The sequence below is a fragment of the Podarcis filfolensis genome (genome assembly GCF_964270895.1).
Source record: "Podarcis filfolensis genome assembly, chromosome: 14".
Lineage (NCBI taxonomy): Eukaryota > Metazoa > Chordata > Lepidosauria > Squamata > Lacertidae > Podarcis > Podarcis filfolensis.
In genome coordinates this window covers 50,243,843-50,258,096 of record NC_139616.1, presented here as the reverse complement: position 1 = coordinate 50,258,096, position 14,254 = coordinate 50,243,843, and the positions used below count along the sequence as shown (strand labels likewise).

Sequence of the window (14,254 nt, the reverse complement as noted above, 5' to 3'; positions counted from 1 at the left end):
CACATTGGCACTGTTTCCTTCTGTGTAGGGGAAAAAAAATCTCTTTGCAATTTCAGTAACTTAGGATGAAAGTGGCTACACAATGAACCAAATTTCATGGCATTTCTTCAGAAACACATCAACATAAACAAACAAGAGGCAGCATCTGGTCTATTCCAATTATATCACATTTATAATTCCTTGCTATGCTTTTATTGTTTGGTCCATTAGTGAGCACATCCTATCCTGGCATATAGCCAGAAATGTGGAGCTTCAGATATGACCGCAGTGCTTGGGAAAAAGGAAATAAATGGCTTTCTCTGCAAAAGTCATTTGTGAGTTTTGGACTCCTTGCCTAAGGGAAAAGTTTGAACGTTGTTCCTCCTCCTGCGCTGTCTTGTTACGATCAACTTACCACCCAGCGGACCCACAAGCTGGTCTCACTGGCTGTGCGCACAGTCACACTGCCTGGCGCAACATCTGGCGGTGCCTGGAGAGTTTGGATGACACGCGACGGCTGGCTGAGCGGACTTTGCCCGACCACATTCACCTGCCTCATCCTGAACCTGAAGGACACAGAGAGGAACAAACAGAAAGTGTACAGAAAGATTTAGAAGAGCCACGCAGGGTTGAAAACAGAACCTCTGGAAATCCTTGTTCATCAAACTGATTTTTTTAAAGTGACTAACAGCAGCATTGGTCAAAGATAAATGGCAGGTGACATATGTTCCTTGCTCTGTTACAACTGTGAGATTTTCAAGGGGCAAATAGATTCTTTTTGATCAGATAACTCAAACTGAAAGAATGATAATGACAGCCCACTGAGCAGGTCAAAAAATATATATTGGAAAGCGCAATATAAGAAAATGGCAGATTTCTTGTTTGGGCTTTCAAGTAATTACAGAAATTTTAGTTTCTAAAATTTCACTCCCAATATGCCACTAACTGTGGCCAAGGTTTGTTCTTGGCTTATTGATCATGGTTTGTTGGAGCAAAACTAACCAGGATTCCTAGTTGGGAGGTCATGCTGAGCCAGAGGTCATGGTTTGTTTCTCCTCAGCACCTGAATATTTCCCTGTTTCATTCTTTATTATTTCATTCTTTATTACAGTTTCACACAAAGAACAAACAGCATCTAAAATGAACAAGGGTGAGCTTGACTCTCAGCCTCCCTGATTAAAATTTTCCTCCCCAATTAGAACTGGCCATCATTACCTAAAGCTTTAGTTGGTTAACCCACTGATTAAACCAATAAGAGGTTGCTTCCCTTCTCTTTGCAAATGTGGCTATCACATCGAGTTCAATCCAGAAAGAAGCAACCGTATCCTTAATTCCATTTAGGTTTGAGCAACTTTCTCTGGAATGAGTCCATTGCCAAAGACTTCCCTAATGATCCCTGCCCAAACACCATTGATGTGGAACAAATAGCTTGCCTTTGATGCAAGATTTCCAAATATGAACACTTGGATCAAAACCAATCCCATTTGTTCCAAATTATGACAGCAATCACTCCTCCTTCTGATGGCACCAGTTTTAGAAATGGCATTAGAGGTTCATACGGCCATCATAACAAAAGAGACAGGAGAGACTGTCCGTTCAGGCTTCCTTGTGCTAACACGTTAGCTGCTCAACTTGTCCCTGCTGACTGCTGGCTTTCTGGCATTAAAAGACTGGGATTGAAGAAAGGTTGTGCGAGCTTGTGTAATGCCATTAGTCTATCTGCTCAGATCTCGTTAAGGAAGTGCATTAAAGGAAAATGCATTAAGCAAAACAACACCATTAATTTCCCAAACACTGACAGGGCACAGTACAAAAGAAGCACATTTGACAAAGATGCAGTCTAAGTCCAATAATTAGTGCTTTCTATTCCCTCCCACCTTTTCATCATGTAGGAATGCTGTGCCAAGACCTGGCAAGATGATGGAGCTGATAAGCCCAAGTGGCATTTGGGAGACGCGACTCATTTCATCATCTTATGGACAGTCACACAATAGCTTCAGAGGGCTCAAAAGGATGGCGAATGTGAGGGAAGAAATTCAGTTTGGAGATCAATTTGCAAAAGCGTAATGGATGGATCAGAGCAGACTCTTACGTTGGGTTAGCTAGTGTCGTATAATGGACTTCTCATCAAGCAATGCACCCAGGTAGCATTGCCAGCAGCTGTCCCCCTGCCTGCCCACCCTCCTGTCCTGCTCCTGTGTGGCAATCTGATACAGGGAAATGAAGCAGGAACAGCTTTTAAGTATGATAAGCAAGTAGGTCAGTCAGAGCTATTCCCCAGCATATTCCTTCATGCCTGTTCCCAGTTGACATTATTCAGTTGGTCTCATAAACATCCAAAAGTGCTGTTAACGCAATCTATTATGATGATGAAAAATTTCACCCAACTTCAACTCAAAGGCTGGGGCTACAGAGCCAAGGAAATGCATATGCATTACTGTAAAAGTAGCAAAGGTGTCGAGCTGGAATGAAATAAGCCAGAAAGAAAGGCTGTTTCTATTTTCTGGTGCTCACTTGTTCCTTACAAAGAAGTGCTCCATTTTCCTCTACGGAGAACTCTCTCACCACTTCTGTCCCAACACTTAGCTTTATCAGAAGCATATATGAATGCAGCAGATGACTTATATAAATAACTGAATCTGGTCAAACATACGTCAGGCCTATTTTCTGAATTGTGGGAACGTGACTCACAGCTGCTAAAAACTCCTCCACTCCAGGATCTCAGAATGCTTTTAGGCAACAATGTTCTATTGTGAAGAGTACTTGCTAAAATAGCAACATTACAGACCTTTGCCCTTGTTCCTCGCCATTTGATATAACTTATTTAGACCAAAATGCCTTGTCAAGAGGGACACATTAAGTTGATGTTGAGGAATAAGTACGAACAAGGGAAATGCTATCAGCAACCTTATTGCATTTGCAAATACTTTCCAGAGACTCTCTTAGATCAGGAACAACAAAAAAAGCCCATGGCACTTTTAAGTCCTAACACATTTATTGTGAAATAAACAATGGTGGCTGAGAGGCAGGAGGTGAGAAGGGAAGTGCCACTGGTTGCCTGCTTTTGTGGTGCCACGCTAATATGCAGCTAACCTTCTATGTAATTTTTTCCAAATGTAATTTTATGTTGAAATACGTCATAATATAATTTTGTATTGAAATGGTGAGGTTCTTTAAAAGTAAATGCACTGGAGTGTTTGATTTGCATTTATCTGTCTACCTGGTGAAAGTGCAGCCTGCCCTTTGATGTAAAGACATTTCCAGGACAAAAATTAAGGCAAAAACAAATATACCGTATTTTTCGCCCCATAGGACGCACCGCCCCATAGGACGCACCTAGGTTTTTTGGGGGGGGATAAAGAATTTTTTTTTATTTCCCCCCCCAGGCGCGGGGCTCGTGCGGATGAAGCCCGAGCTTCCCCCGACCCCAGCCCCGAGAACAGCCTGCTATCCGCAGGCCTAGGGAGCCCGGCGGGAAGTCGCCCCGGTCTCCCCAGGCTTGCGGAGAGCTGCGCAAAGCCTGGGTGCGCTCTTCAGCGCGCCCCAGGCTTCGGAATGCAGGCAGCTCTGCGCAACCCTTCAGAGACCGGTGCGACTTCGCGCCAGGCTCCCTAGGGTTGCACAGAGCTGCACGAAGCCCGGGACTGCAGGCAGCTCTGCGCAACCCTCGGGAGAGTCTCCCAAGGGTTGCGCAGAGCTGCCTGAAGCCTGGAGAGCGAAAGGGGTCGGTGCACACCGACCCCTCTCACTCTCCAGGCTTCAGCGAAAGCCTGCATTTGCCCCATAGGTCGCACACACATTCCCCTTCATTTTTGGAGGGGAAAAAGTGCGTCCTATAGGGCGAAAAATACGGTAGTAAACAAGAGATTAAAAAGCAGCAACAATAAACAAAGCAGCAGTTTAAAAGTGTTTCCACCCAGTTTTGCACCAAAGCTTTTGCTTGTGTTTTTTTTTACCAAAGCCCGGGAATCATGCCTCTCAGGCACCAACCAGGCCCAGAATAACTTCAGAAAAGTTATTGCTCCTTAAATCCGCATTTCTGGAGCAGCTTCACAGGCTAAGGAGGTGGAATTTTCAAATATAGTCAAAGAAGGTCAGGCAGAATTGTTAAATTAAATTAGGAGTGGGATGTCCCTCTTATTGATGGCACTTGACATTGATGGGAGTCTTGTTTGGTTCTGCAGCACCCCTGAGTTCATTTAAGTAGAATGATGGGGCTGGGGTGAGAAGAAAAGAGAACTAAGTTATACTGACTTCAGCCACTGAATCAAGCCAAAGTGATATAATGAGCATTCAGCCAATTTCAGTTCAGCTTCCCCACAAACGAAACAAGATCAATTTTAATTGAACTGGTGCAACTTTTAGTCTAGACAAAATCTGCATCAGGTATGTGTTCAGTTATTCAACGGCACTATTTAGCAGTGCACTTTACATACCTTGCTCCCATTGCCAAATTGATTAATTATTTTGCTACGTGAAGGTGACAATTAAAATACATCAAGTGGGGTCGTTGAAGTGCAAACGCTTTCAAGGTGTAAATTTTCCTCCATCATTCCTCCCACCAGCTGCTTGCAGGCTGGGAAGCTGCCCCTCGCTGACACTTGGTAGCATGTTGGCGCAGCAATTAATTACTTGCTGTTCTCACCTGTAATGAGTATACGGCGTGAGGTTTGGGATCTCCAGCATCTGAGCATCTGATTCTTTCTCCACTTCGCACAAAGTTATCCATTCCTCTTCCTCTCCTATAACACCAACCTGTGGAGAGGGTGGGAAGTTATTTCTTCCTTCGTCATTTAGACAACATCACACTTGGGAAATGTTCCTCGGAATATAGTCAGACATGCCCTTTTTCTTTTCAGTGGAGAGAATCACACATTGGTTCCCTGTCTACCCCATCACCTCCCCTTCCTCTGTTATTTCCCCTGAGTTGAATTATAATTTGTATGATCTTTGGGGTGAGGACCTCTATTTAGTGCCATGAACACTGAGAGCACTAGGTTAGGTAAGTAGGTCAGGCTGAGAGTGTGTGACTGGCTCACCCAGTAAGCTTTATGGCAAAGTGAATCCTGATATCTTGCAGGTCCTAGTCCAATGCTCTATTACCCCACACTGATATTAGAATCCTTGACCTCTTTGCCCACTTCAGTGGGGAACAAAGACCTGCCGTTCCCATTTCCCTGATCAAGACTATTGACCATCATTTTCAAGGCATGTTGCAAGTACAAACAAATTGCAAAACCAAAAAACGATCGTTGGCTAAAAAATGGGAAGAGGGCACCAAACTGAACAGCTGAGGGAGGGGAAACCCAGCACAAATTAAGTGACCCTGAAGGCTCAGGCAAACAAAACTCCTAAAAATGGGTGCCAGGTGGATAAGACACTGCAAAGCCAAGGCACCCCAACTGAGGATTCCTGGCCTCTGAGAGAAGGGCCTCTCCAGATGGTATTAGCCAACCAGCCGTCTTGCACAGGAGCAAGCAGTCCTTTGCAGGCAAAGTCGTTATCCCATCGCCCCTTGCAGTATTCCTTTAAAAGGACACAAAACTCATGGTTACACTCCCCTTGTGAACTGCTGGCTTTCAGGCAACCCAGGGGAGCCATCAGTAACAATGCTTGATGGTACCACAAGCCCAGCAAGCGGCAGTTCGAGCAGTAAACCAAGCATCAGTTTTTGCAGACAGAGAAAGATCCATAATCCACACAAGATCAATGATGATGGTGGAGATCCAACCCAGAGGTTGATTTCTTGTTATGAGCTATGGGATAACATGGAACGTTCTGACTTCCAGCATGGGCTGCTTCAAGGCGCCTCTCATCAGGGAGCAACTCACAAAAACTCAAGGAGTCAGTAATGTTTTATGACTACATGCAAAGCCATATTAAATGTCAAGATTATCCAGTCCACGAGGGACTTTGGTTTCTTAGCATTTAGCTTATTTTCTTCACACATTACATTATTTTATGAAACCATCCCTGGGCTATAAGTGCAACCATGCTCCCACCCCTGATTTTGCAACTGTCAAATTTCATATAAATTTCCATAGTAAACTTTGCAAAAACATGCATTTTATTTGTTCGTGGTAGCATAATTTCTTTTCTTTTCTTTTTGTTATCCTGTTTGTACTGTTCATATGTTTTGAGTGCCCTGGAAGAAGGATTTTTCTAGAATACACTGGGTATACAATAAACCACATTTCCAGCACCGGAAATATAGAAGAGGATTCACAGAAAAACAGAGGCAGGTCAGAAAAGTAGGTAGATCCAGGGTGCCTATCCTTGCCTATTGAACAAATAAAAAATAAAAATGCCCACATGCTTCTAGCTCCGAGAGCTAGAATCTTTAAAGATAAAAAAATAACTCAAACACTCGGGAGTTTGCTTCAATGTCTGGAATCTACATTGGACACTACCTCCTGCACTTTGCAGAGTGAAATTTTTTTTTGGCATCCATTTCCAGAGCTCAGGGATATTGGAGGATCATGCTTCTGTGCAAAGATCTGAAATGGAACAAAAGCCGAAGAACAAAGGAGCTTTAGATATCCCTGCTGGCTAAGCAGCTTGGAGACTATGCAGCGCTTTGTATTAATTAGCCACTGTAAGTGGCCAACAGCCAGCTCAGCAAAGCCCATCTGCAAGAACTGCGCCAGCAGGGTCAGAGCGCTAATAGGGATTTGAAGCATTTCTTCCCCCGTGGCACCTTTAGGGGAGAGGGCTGGGCACTCTTAAAGAGGAAGAGATGGGAAAGAAGGCAGCAATGGCCGAGGTCTTAAAACAGCGGGAAGGATGCAGCAGGCTAGAGAATTTACAGCAATAAACAGTTGCCGCCAACTTATTGCAGCAACAACACATTCGCAAAAAAAACAACCCCACAGCGATCCTCCCACAGTTAAGAAAATGGGTCCGGAAAGTGACATGCAGCTTGAATTTCCACTACTAAATTGAAAGCCATTTTCTATAGATGCAGGTAGGGCATCCCCCTGATGAAAGCCCTATTTGACAGGCATTGGCAATTAGAGTGGTGAGCACATTCGGTTTCGTAAGAGGAGTGCCACTCAGAGCTGTTTTGGGTCTAGGTCTCTTTGGTTCCCTTTGCCCATCTTTCTCGTCATCATGACAATTTCAATCTTTAGCTGAAGCTCCACCTTCACTAATTAAATTCAAAGGTTTCTACCCCACCTTTCATTCAGATGATCCTTGAGGTAGCTTGCAACAGATGGCAATGATATAGAATGCAATAATACAGAATGAAGAAACAACAGACACTTGCAGGCCTTAGGAGTCTACAGTTCTGCAGTCCCGGGGCAAATGGCTGCTAGAGCAGTTCTTTCTGCCAGGGAGGGGACAAAATGAAAGGCTGGCCATCTCCCTGCTGTGCTCTTCCTACTGCAATCCACAAAAATCAAAGAGGTACCTGGGAAATCCATGATGAGAAAGAAAGATGGGAAGCTACCTTGTACTGAGTCAGACCATTGATCCATCTATCTCAGCAAATGGGACAGGTGGGTTTCTGTTCCAGTCCTACCTGGGGACGCCAGAGATCAGGAGCAGGAAAACATCACAGCAAAGGAGTGCAACCCCACAGTGGCCCTTAGTGGCTGTGGGGAAGCCCCAATGTCCTTCATGTCCTTTTTTGTGTGCCTCCTTCTCGAGAGGTCTGGAGGGTGGCAACACGAGAACGGGGCCTTCTGTGCAGTGGCTCCCTGCCTGTGGAATGCTCTCCCCAGGGAAGTACGCCTGGGGCCTTCCTTATACACCTTTAGGTGCCAGGCAAAAACGTTCCATTTTTAATCAGGCCTTGGGTTGATTTGATTGACATTCTATGCCCTTTTGAAATGTGGTTTTTTTGCGGGGGGTGGTGGTGGTGAGTGGGTATTGCTATATTGTGGTTTAATGTTTTGATTTTGTTCTGCGAACCACCCCGAGACCTCTGAGTATAGGGCAGTATATAAATTCAATAAATAAGTGAAGAAAAACAAAATGACAGAAAGGTGGGCTAGAAATGGAATAATGCAAAGATCAACGCAATAGACTGTCAAGGCTCGGGTCAGGTGTGGGGCAGCAAAAAAAAACAACAGATCTCCAGAACGTAGTAAAGTTAACTCTTTCTTCAAAGTGAAACAGAAGCACTCTGGTCTAGTGGTCCCAGCAACCCTTCTCTGCAGATCTTGCCTGGAGGAGGCAGGAGTGAGGACTGAATGCCTTGCCTTCTCAGCACCCACTATTGCTGCTCCTTCTCTGGGTCTGGCGCAGTCTCAAACTACGCCCGTGAACAACTGATTTCAGCCCACTTCATTTCCCTGTGTGCCCTGGGAGACCAAGGGGAAGGGGGGAAGCCTCCCTGGCTTCTGCAGCAGGAGAGGGAGACTCCTGGGCTTCAGTATTCTGGCCCCACACCTCTCCAGACCCCTCTTCTGCCTCAGAGTCTAAACTGTCCTCTGCCCTGACTCTTCCTGCTCACTAAACCCTGTTACCTCCTCTGCATATGACTCTTCCTCCTCCCAATCTGCTCCCCCCCTTCTCCCTCTGACCACTCACTGTCATCCCACCACCAATCCCCTGGCTCTGAGCTGACTTCCCGGGGGGCTCCCTTGGGCGTTTCCCCGCTGCCGCCTCCCACCAATCCTCTGCATCCAGCCAGTCCGTGGTATAGATTATCGGTGTCCATGGTATTTCTCAAAGTAATATAAAAGAAATCAAAAAGCAGGAAAAGAAAAGAGAAGGCCCCATGCAGTGAGGAGCTTACAGTAGGAAACGGGGAGGTGAGCAGCTTTCTGAACGTTACTCTTTAAACAATTTACACTCATGGAGCAACAAATGGGCAAGCACCAAGAAAGGATGTCCCGAGTGAGTCTTCAAGCCAGAGCACAGCTTTCAATCATTAAAGAAGATGATTGGTAAGGTCTCAGAGGGGACGGCTGACTCAGGTTATGCCTGGCATATGAGAAGATTCCTCCTTGAAAAGCCAGCTGGATGACAGGTGGCCTGCTACCTGCTTGGGGGCCTGGGAGGCCATAGATAGAATGGCTGCAGTCCAGAGACAATAATTATATCTCTCTCTTGCCTGGAAATTGCTGAACGTTGTTTTATAATGGAGACAGGGGGGGGGGGACGCAACCAAACACTTTGCCTTCTCTCAGTAGAAATAGCAAGCAAGAATTCAGAACAGAGTTAAATCGGTTTCCCAGTCAATGGAGGAACTCACTGCCCAATAGACATGGAGAGTTGGTAGAGGCTTGGGATGGGCTCCTGGGTGTTTCCCACCAGGTCTCTGAGAAGCCTCATCTTTTTTTTAAGGGGTAGCAACTCAGCTCCTTTCTTCCCACAGAAGCAAAGGGCTCTCCAGCTCTACTGCAAAGTGCTCTATAGCTAAGCTGTACCAGGAGATGCTCAGATATCTGGAGGATGGTTCATTGGTGTTTGTGGACTGCGGCAGAAGTGAGCATCACCATCTCACCCTATGCCGTCTGTATATTTCATTCTCCCAGCAACCCAAGGTATAACTCCATGTTGCATGGGAATTCCATGAGCAGGAAGATAGATGGGATGCTGCCTCAGTATGAGTCAGAACAACGGTCCATCTAGCTCAGTATTTTCTCTGCTAATTAGGAGCAGCTCTTCGTGGTTTCAAAAGCAAAAGGGGTGGTCCTTCCCATTCCTACAGGGAGATGCCAGAGATTGGGAGCAGGAACACTTTGCTTGTGTACCCCACCCACTAGCCACAGACTTTGCCTACAACCCCCCAAAGTTCAGCTGTGAGCTATATTGCCTTAATTAAAGGCTAATAAAGCCCTGGTCCTTTCATCCAACAGCCCTTACGTTGGATGGGATAGAAATGTAATAAGCAATTAAACCCCTGCCTACAAGCATAATTGATTCAATGCACCAATCTGGCAAAAATATTGTGTGCATTTCAAATACCTCTCCGCTAAGGCTGACAAAATCTTATTTAGAAAGTAACAAAAAGAAGGTATAGAAGTATAAGGAGCAAGGCCTAATCCTATCATCCATTTCGGCAAGTATTCATATTCGAGGTTTGTGATCTCAAAATTCTCCTAACACAATCTCATGCCAAATGGACATTCCTGAAAATAAATGTTTAGCTTATGGCAAGACCCACAATATCTAATACATTTTTCAAGCACAGAAAGATCAAATATAAGGCATGAGCATTGCTTTCTTAGCCTCAATAACTGCAGCCTTACATCAAGATCTTTATAAAAATCAATGAGAAGTTTCATGTAAGCCAAAAGCATTTTCTCCCCAAGAAAACTTATAAAGACATTCCTTTTACACCAGATGTGTGAAACCTCACTTGAATCTGAAGTAATTGGTGCTCACAATACGGTAAATCGACCTTGAAAAATTCAGCTTGCCCACTTGTGTCTGCATTGGTAAATTTTCATGACAGTTTTGCAAGGGCGCAGTAAATGTCCAAGAGAACACCCTTATATATTCTCCCCAGTCTGCTTGGCTTATGAACGGCATTTCCAATCTGTCTTGATCATCAATTCTTTGACGAGGATGGGATGGGAAAGGAATAAAGTTTAAAGTCAAGACAACTTTGGTAGGGAGGCAATATCCATGATGGCCAATGAGAATGGAAAGGGCAATGCAAGGAAGTCAATATCACTTTTTTATTGGAACCATTTCTCTTGGTGAGCATACGAGTTTTTGAGCTGCACAAAACTTTTCCTGTAAATGAATGAAGAAGTTTTAAGATAAACTCTATGACACAGTCGCAGTTGACCTGTTTAGACTACAATCCCATACAGGCTTAACTGGGCATAAGTGCCATTGAACCCATTAGGGCTTATTTATGAGAAAACATGCAGATGATTTTCCTGTTAATTTCAATTATGAACTCCACAAAAAGTGGTAGTTTGTGCTCTCCTATCTTCATCAGAAACAAGTTCTACAGTATTATGATCCAAAGTATTATTATTATTATTATTTTACTTGGCATAATCAGAGTCTTTTTGATCAGAGGTTTGATGGCCCAGAAACTTGCAAGCATTTTAATGAATTGGGACCTGCTTCAAAATATGCAACACATCTGACTACCATGTAGGCAAAAGTGTGCAAGCCAGATATGGCTTTCATGCCCAAGTGAGGATCTGATGGGAAGACTGGCTGTTGCTTCCCAGCAGAGTTAGGCAGAACTTAAGACATATATTCACAAGCAGTGAATGTGGTGGCCATGCAGCTTTCATACATTTTCCTATGTGGCCCTAAGGCCTGAACTTGATACAGAGGTGAAGTTGCCTTTGGCAACTCTCTGATACCAAGGCGCTGAAATCAGTTTTGGTGCAGAAATAGAAAAAAACTTCTCTAGGAGTCACACAAAACCAAGTGCTTGGAGAGAGGGACTATGGCCTGTCATTCAGCTCAGATATGAATGCAGACTCTCAGTGAAAATCTGTAACTTTTCAAGTACAGGCAAATTTGAGACAGCATGTGGCAAAGTCAAAACCAAGCTCAGCATGGATGGGACCCGAGACCCCATGTTACTGCCAAACCCCTTGAAGCATATCCTGACCCTGCTAAGAACTGAAAAGATAAGCAGTCTGTGAGGGTTTTGGTGGGATGTGCAAGATAAGAAAGCCCATGAGATTTAAAAGATTTTAAAATAAAAATGATTCCAGCCAAAGTTAATTAAATACCAGAATGAAAAGTAAGAGTCGCCTCTTTTCTTTCCCAAAGACAAATGGTAATATGAAAGGTGGGAGATGTTTCCCAAGCAAGAAATGGTGATCAGCTCCTCGTCACTTTCAATGGGAACACAATGTTTCTCCATTGTTACCCAGGCACCCTGTGTTCAGCAATAGTTCAGGCTATGTCACTGTTTTCATTATAGAGGTTTATAACTCAGTCATTTGAAATCGCTTTGGGATGAAATTTGGTACACAGCCTGTCAGCCCGGATGCAATTTTTTCCTCTTACAAAAGAGTACTTAAATCGATTCAGCTGTTTTTGATTTAAAGATCGGCAAAAGCATAAAATTGTCAGAGTCTCGGGCACTTTATTTACCAAGCTCTAAAGTGAAAACGACATCAAGAGGAGCGCCTCATACAATGGATGAATCCTAATAGCTCTGTTGACATTGAAAATCGGACTTAACCCGTGGAACTAGAGAAACTCGTAGAGAAGTTTGCCAGTGCAGTCCTAAACTAAGTGCATCTGTGGCTAAGCACAACAGTCACATTTCATGGTATTTCCCAACACAATGGCAATATGTGTTATGTGTTGAGCATCTTAAAAGACTAGATACTGTGCAGAATTCATTTAAGCACAGGCTGAGTCGAAATAAGCTTGCAGTTCAATACAGGAAAGGGTTATGTAAAGGGGCTGTTGCTCCATGGCCTAAGCCCCAGTTTGTGTACAGGGAGTGGGGGGCCGGCAATCATGCTGCATGCCAGCTGCACCAGTGGACCCACCATATCCATTAGTGCTATGGTGAACTTCCCAGTCATGCAATTCCCACCAATGTTAACCCAGCACGCAACATTATACTGATAGCAAACAGGTGTTGCAGTTAGCATAAGAAGCACTGGAGAAACTGCTGCCACTATATGCCAACAAAGTCATCCCCAAAGCTTGGGATAACTTCAGCACCAAAACAAAAATGGCATGATTGCATGTCCTTTGGAACAGACTTTAATAGATTTATCAAAATTTCTCTTCTGAATCTTGGGACCCTTCCCAGAGTTTGCGACAAGTTGCATGTTTTACAATAGCAATCTCTAAATACAGCTGTATAGTATTTAACATAAATGGCCTAATTCATGGATTTATTTTTTTAAAGAAGAGATGCCTTTGCTTTGAAATTCAGCTTTGCTTTATTATGCTGGGTTCAAGTGTACAGTCTGAGGGAGATGAAAAATTAGCACTAATAAATTTTAATAGACCTTTTAAGAAGTATGTCATATGGCTCTTCTATAAATCAAGATGATGGGATTACAAATTCAAGAACATCTTGACCTGCCATGAGGTAAGGAATAAAAAAAAACGGATTCTGCTCTCACAAGAGAGGGAATAAAAATGAACAGACCTATTGGCATAAAAACGTGAGAGAATGCCCATACATAGAAAATGCAGAAAGGAAGAAAAACCAACTCATGAAGAATTTAGGATCGATTTTTGAATTTAATATGATGTTTGAGAGATGCTTGGCTGTTTCTTTTTTTTTTTTTAATAGAATATTTATTAGGGTTTTACAAAAAACAAAGGCTTACAGAATAAAAAGAAAGCATATAAAAAGGAATTTTTTTAAAAAAAGCATACAAAAATACATAAAATAGAAAAAAGAAAAGAGAAAAATAAAAATACAAAATACAAAAAAACGAGTAAGTAAGAAAAATTTTAAAAACAAATCCATTTTTTTTATATCTTTAAACTCATTAGCTTGTTTCCTTGACCTCCTCACACCTCCCCTTTTTGTGTTCCCATTTACATAATCAAATCAACAAATCCTTACCCTCTTTCATTTATCTTAACTCTATATCTTAACATATTATAACTCTATATTTTCATCCATTATCAATCCATTTTTACATATTCTTATTAACTTTGTTGCTAATACCACTTATTTTCAATCCAACATCATTTTAACATTCATTTATTTTACAGTGTTTCTGCAGATGGTCTTTAAATTTCTTCCAATCTTCTTCCACCAACTCTTCTCCCAGGTCTTGGATTCTGCCAGTCATTTCCGCCAGTTCCATATAGTCCATCACCTTCATCTGCCACTCTTCCAGGGTGGGTAAATCTTGTGTCTTCAGAGATGCTTGGCTGTTTCTTGACAAGCATGGATTCACTGGGAAGTTTTCATGGGGAAGCCTTGAAGAAAACACTGGGAGCTGCCATAGGTGGTTGATCTGTTGTCCTCCAGATGTGGTAAACTCCATCTTGATTCAGCCAGTGATGATGGCTGCTGCTGTCCAACAACCTCTGGAGGGTCACAGACTAAGTGCCCTCTACCAATGGCATTAAATTAGTTCACCAAATTTGGGCATTTGATGTATTTATTTTTGTACTTGATGGTTGTTTTTAAATTTTCAGATACTGTTGAAAGTTTGTTTAGTCAGTTTAAAGGTGTAGAGGTGAAGCACCTGGTCACTGGCAGAACCTGGTTGATTCCATGCATCCAAAAGGTTTTGAGGGACTTCATGTTTTCCTACATGGGAAGCTACTTTTGAAATGAAGATTCCAAAAGCAGCTTGCAATACCCTGTGTTTGGTATGTGTTTGTGTTTGTTTGTTATTTTTTTTAAAAAAAT

The 14,254-nt window shown here is 43.1% G+C and overlaps 1 protein-coding gene across 8 annotated transcripts in view; it reads right to left on the bottom strand.

Moving 5' to 3' along the window:
* Positions 1 to 14,254, bottom strand: part of SDK1 (sidekick cell adhesion molecule 1) — a 575,941-nt gene that overhangs the window by 110,448 nt on the left and 451,239 nt on the right. For all 8 annotated transcript variants that reach the window (XM_083585530.1, XM_083585534.1, XM_083585535.1 and 5 more), the window contains 2 exons: positions 4,625 to 4,734; positions 395 to 545 (listed from right to left, as the gene is read on the bottom strand). In XM_083585530.1, the coding sequence (XP_083441656.1) occupies positions 395 to 545; positions 4,625 to 4,734 (261 nt within the window). The remainder of the gene's footprint in view (positions 1 to 394; positions 546 to 4,624; positions 4,735 to 14,254) is intronic.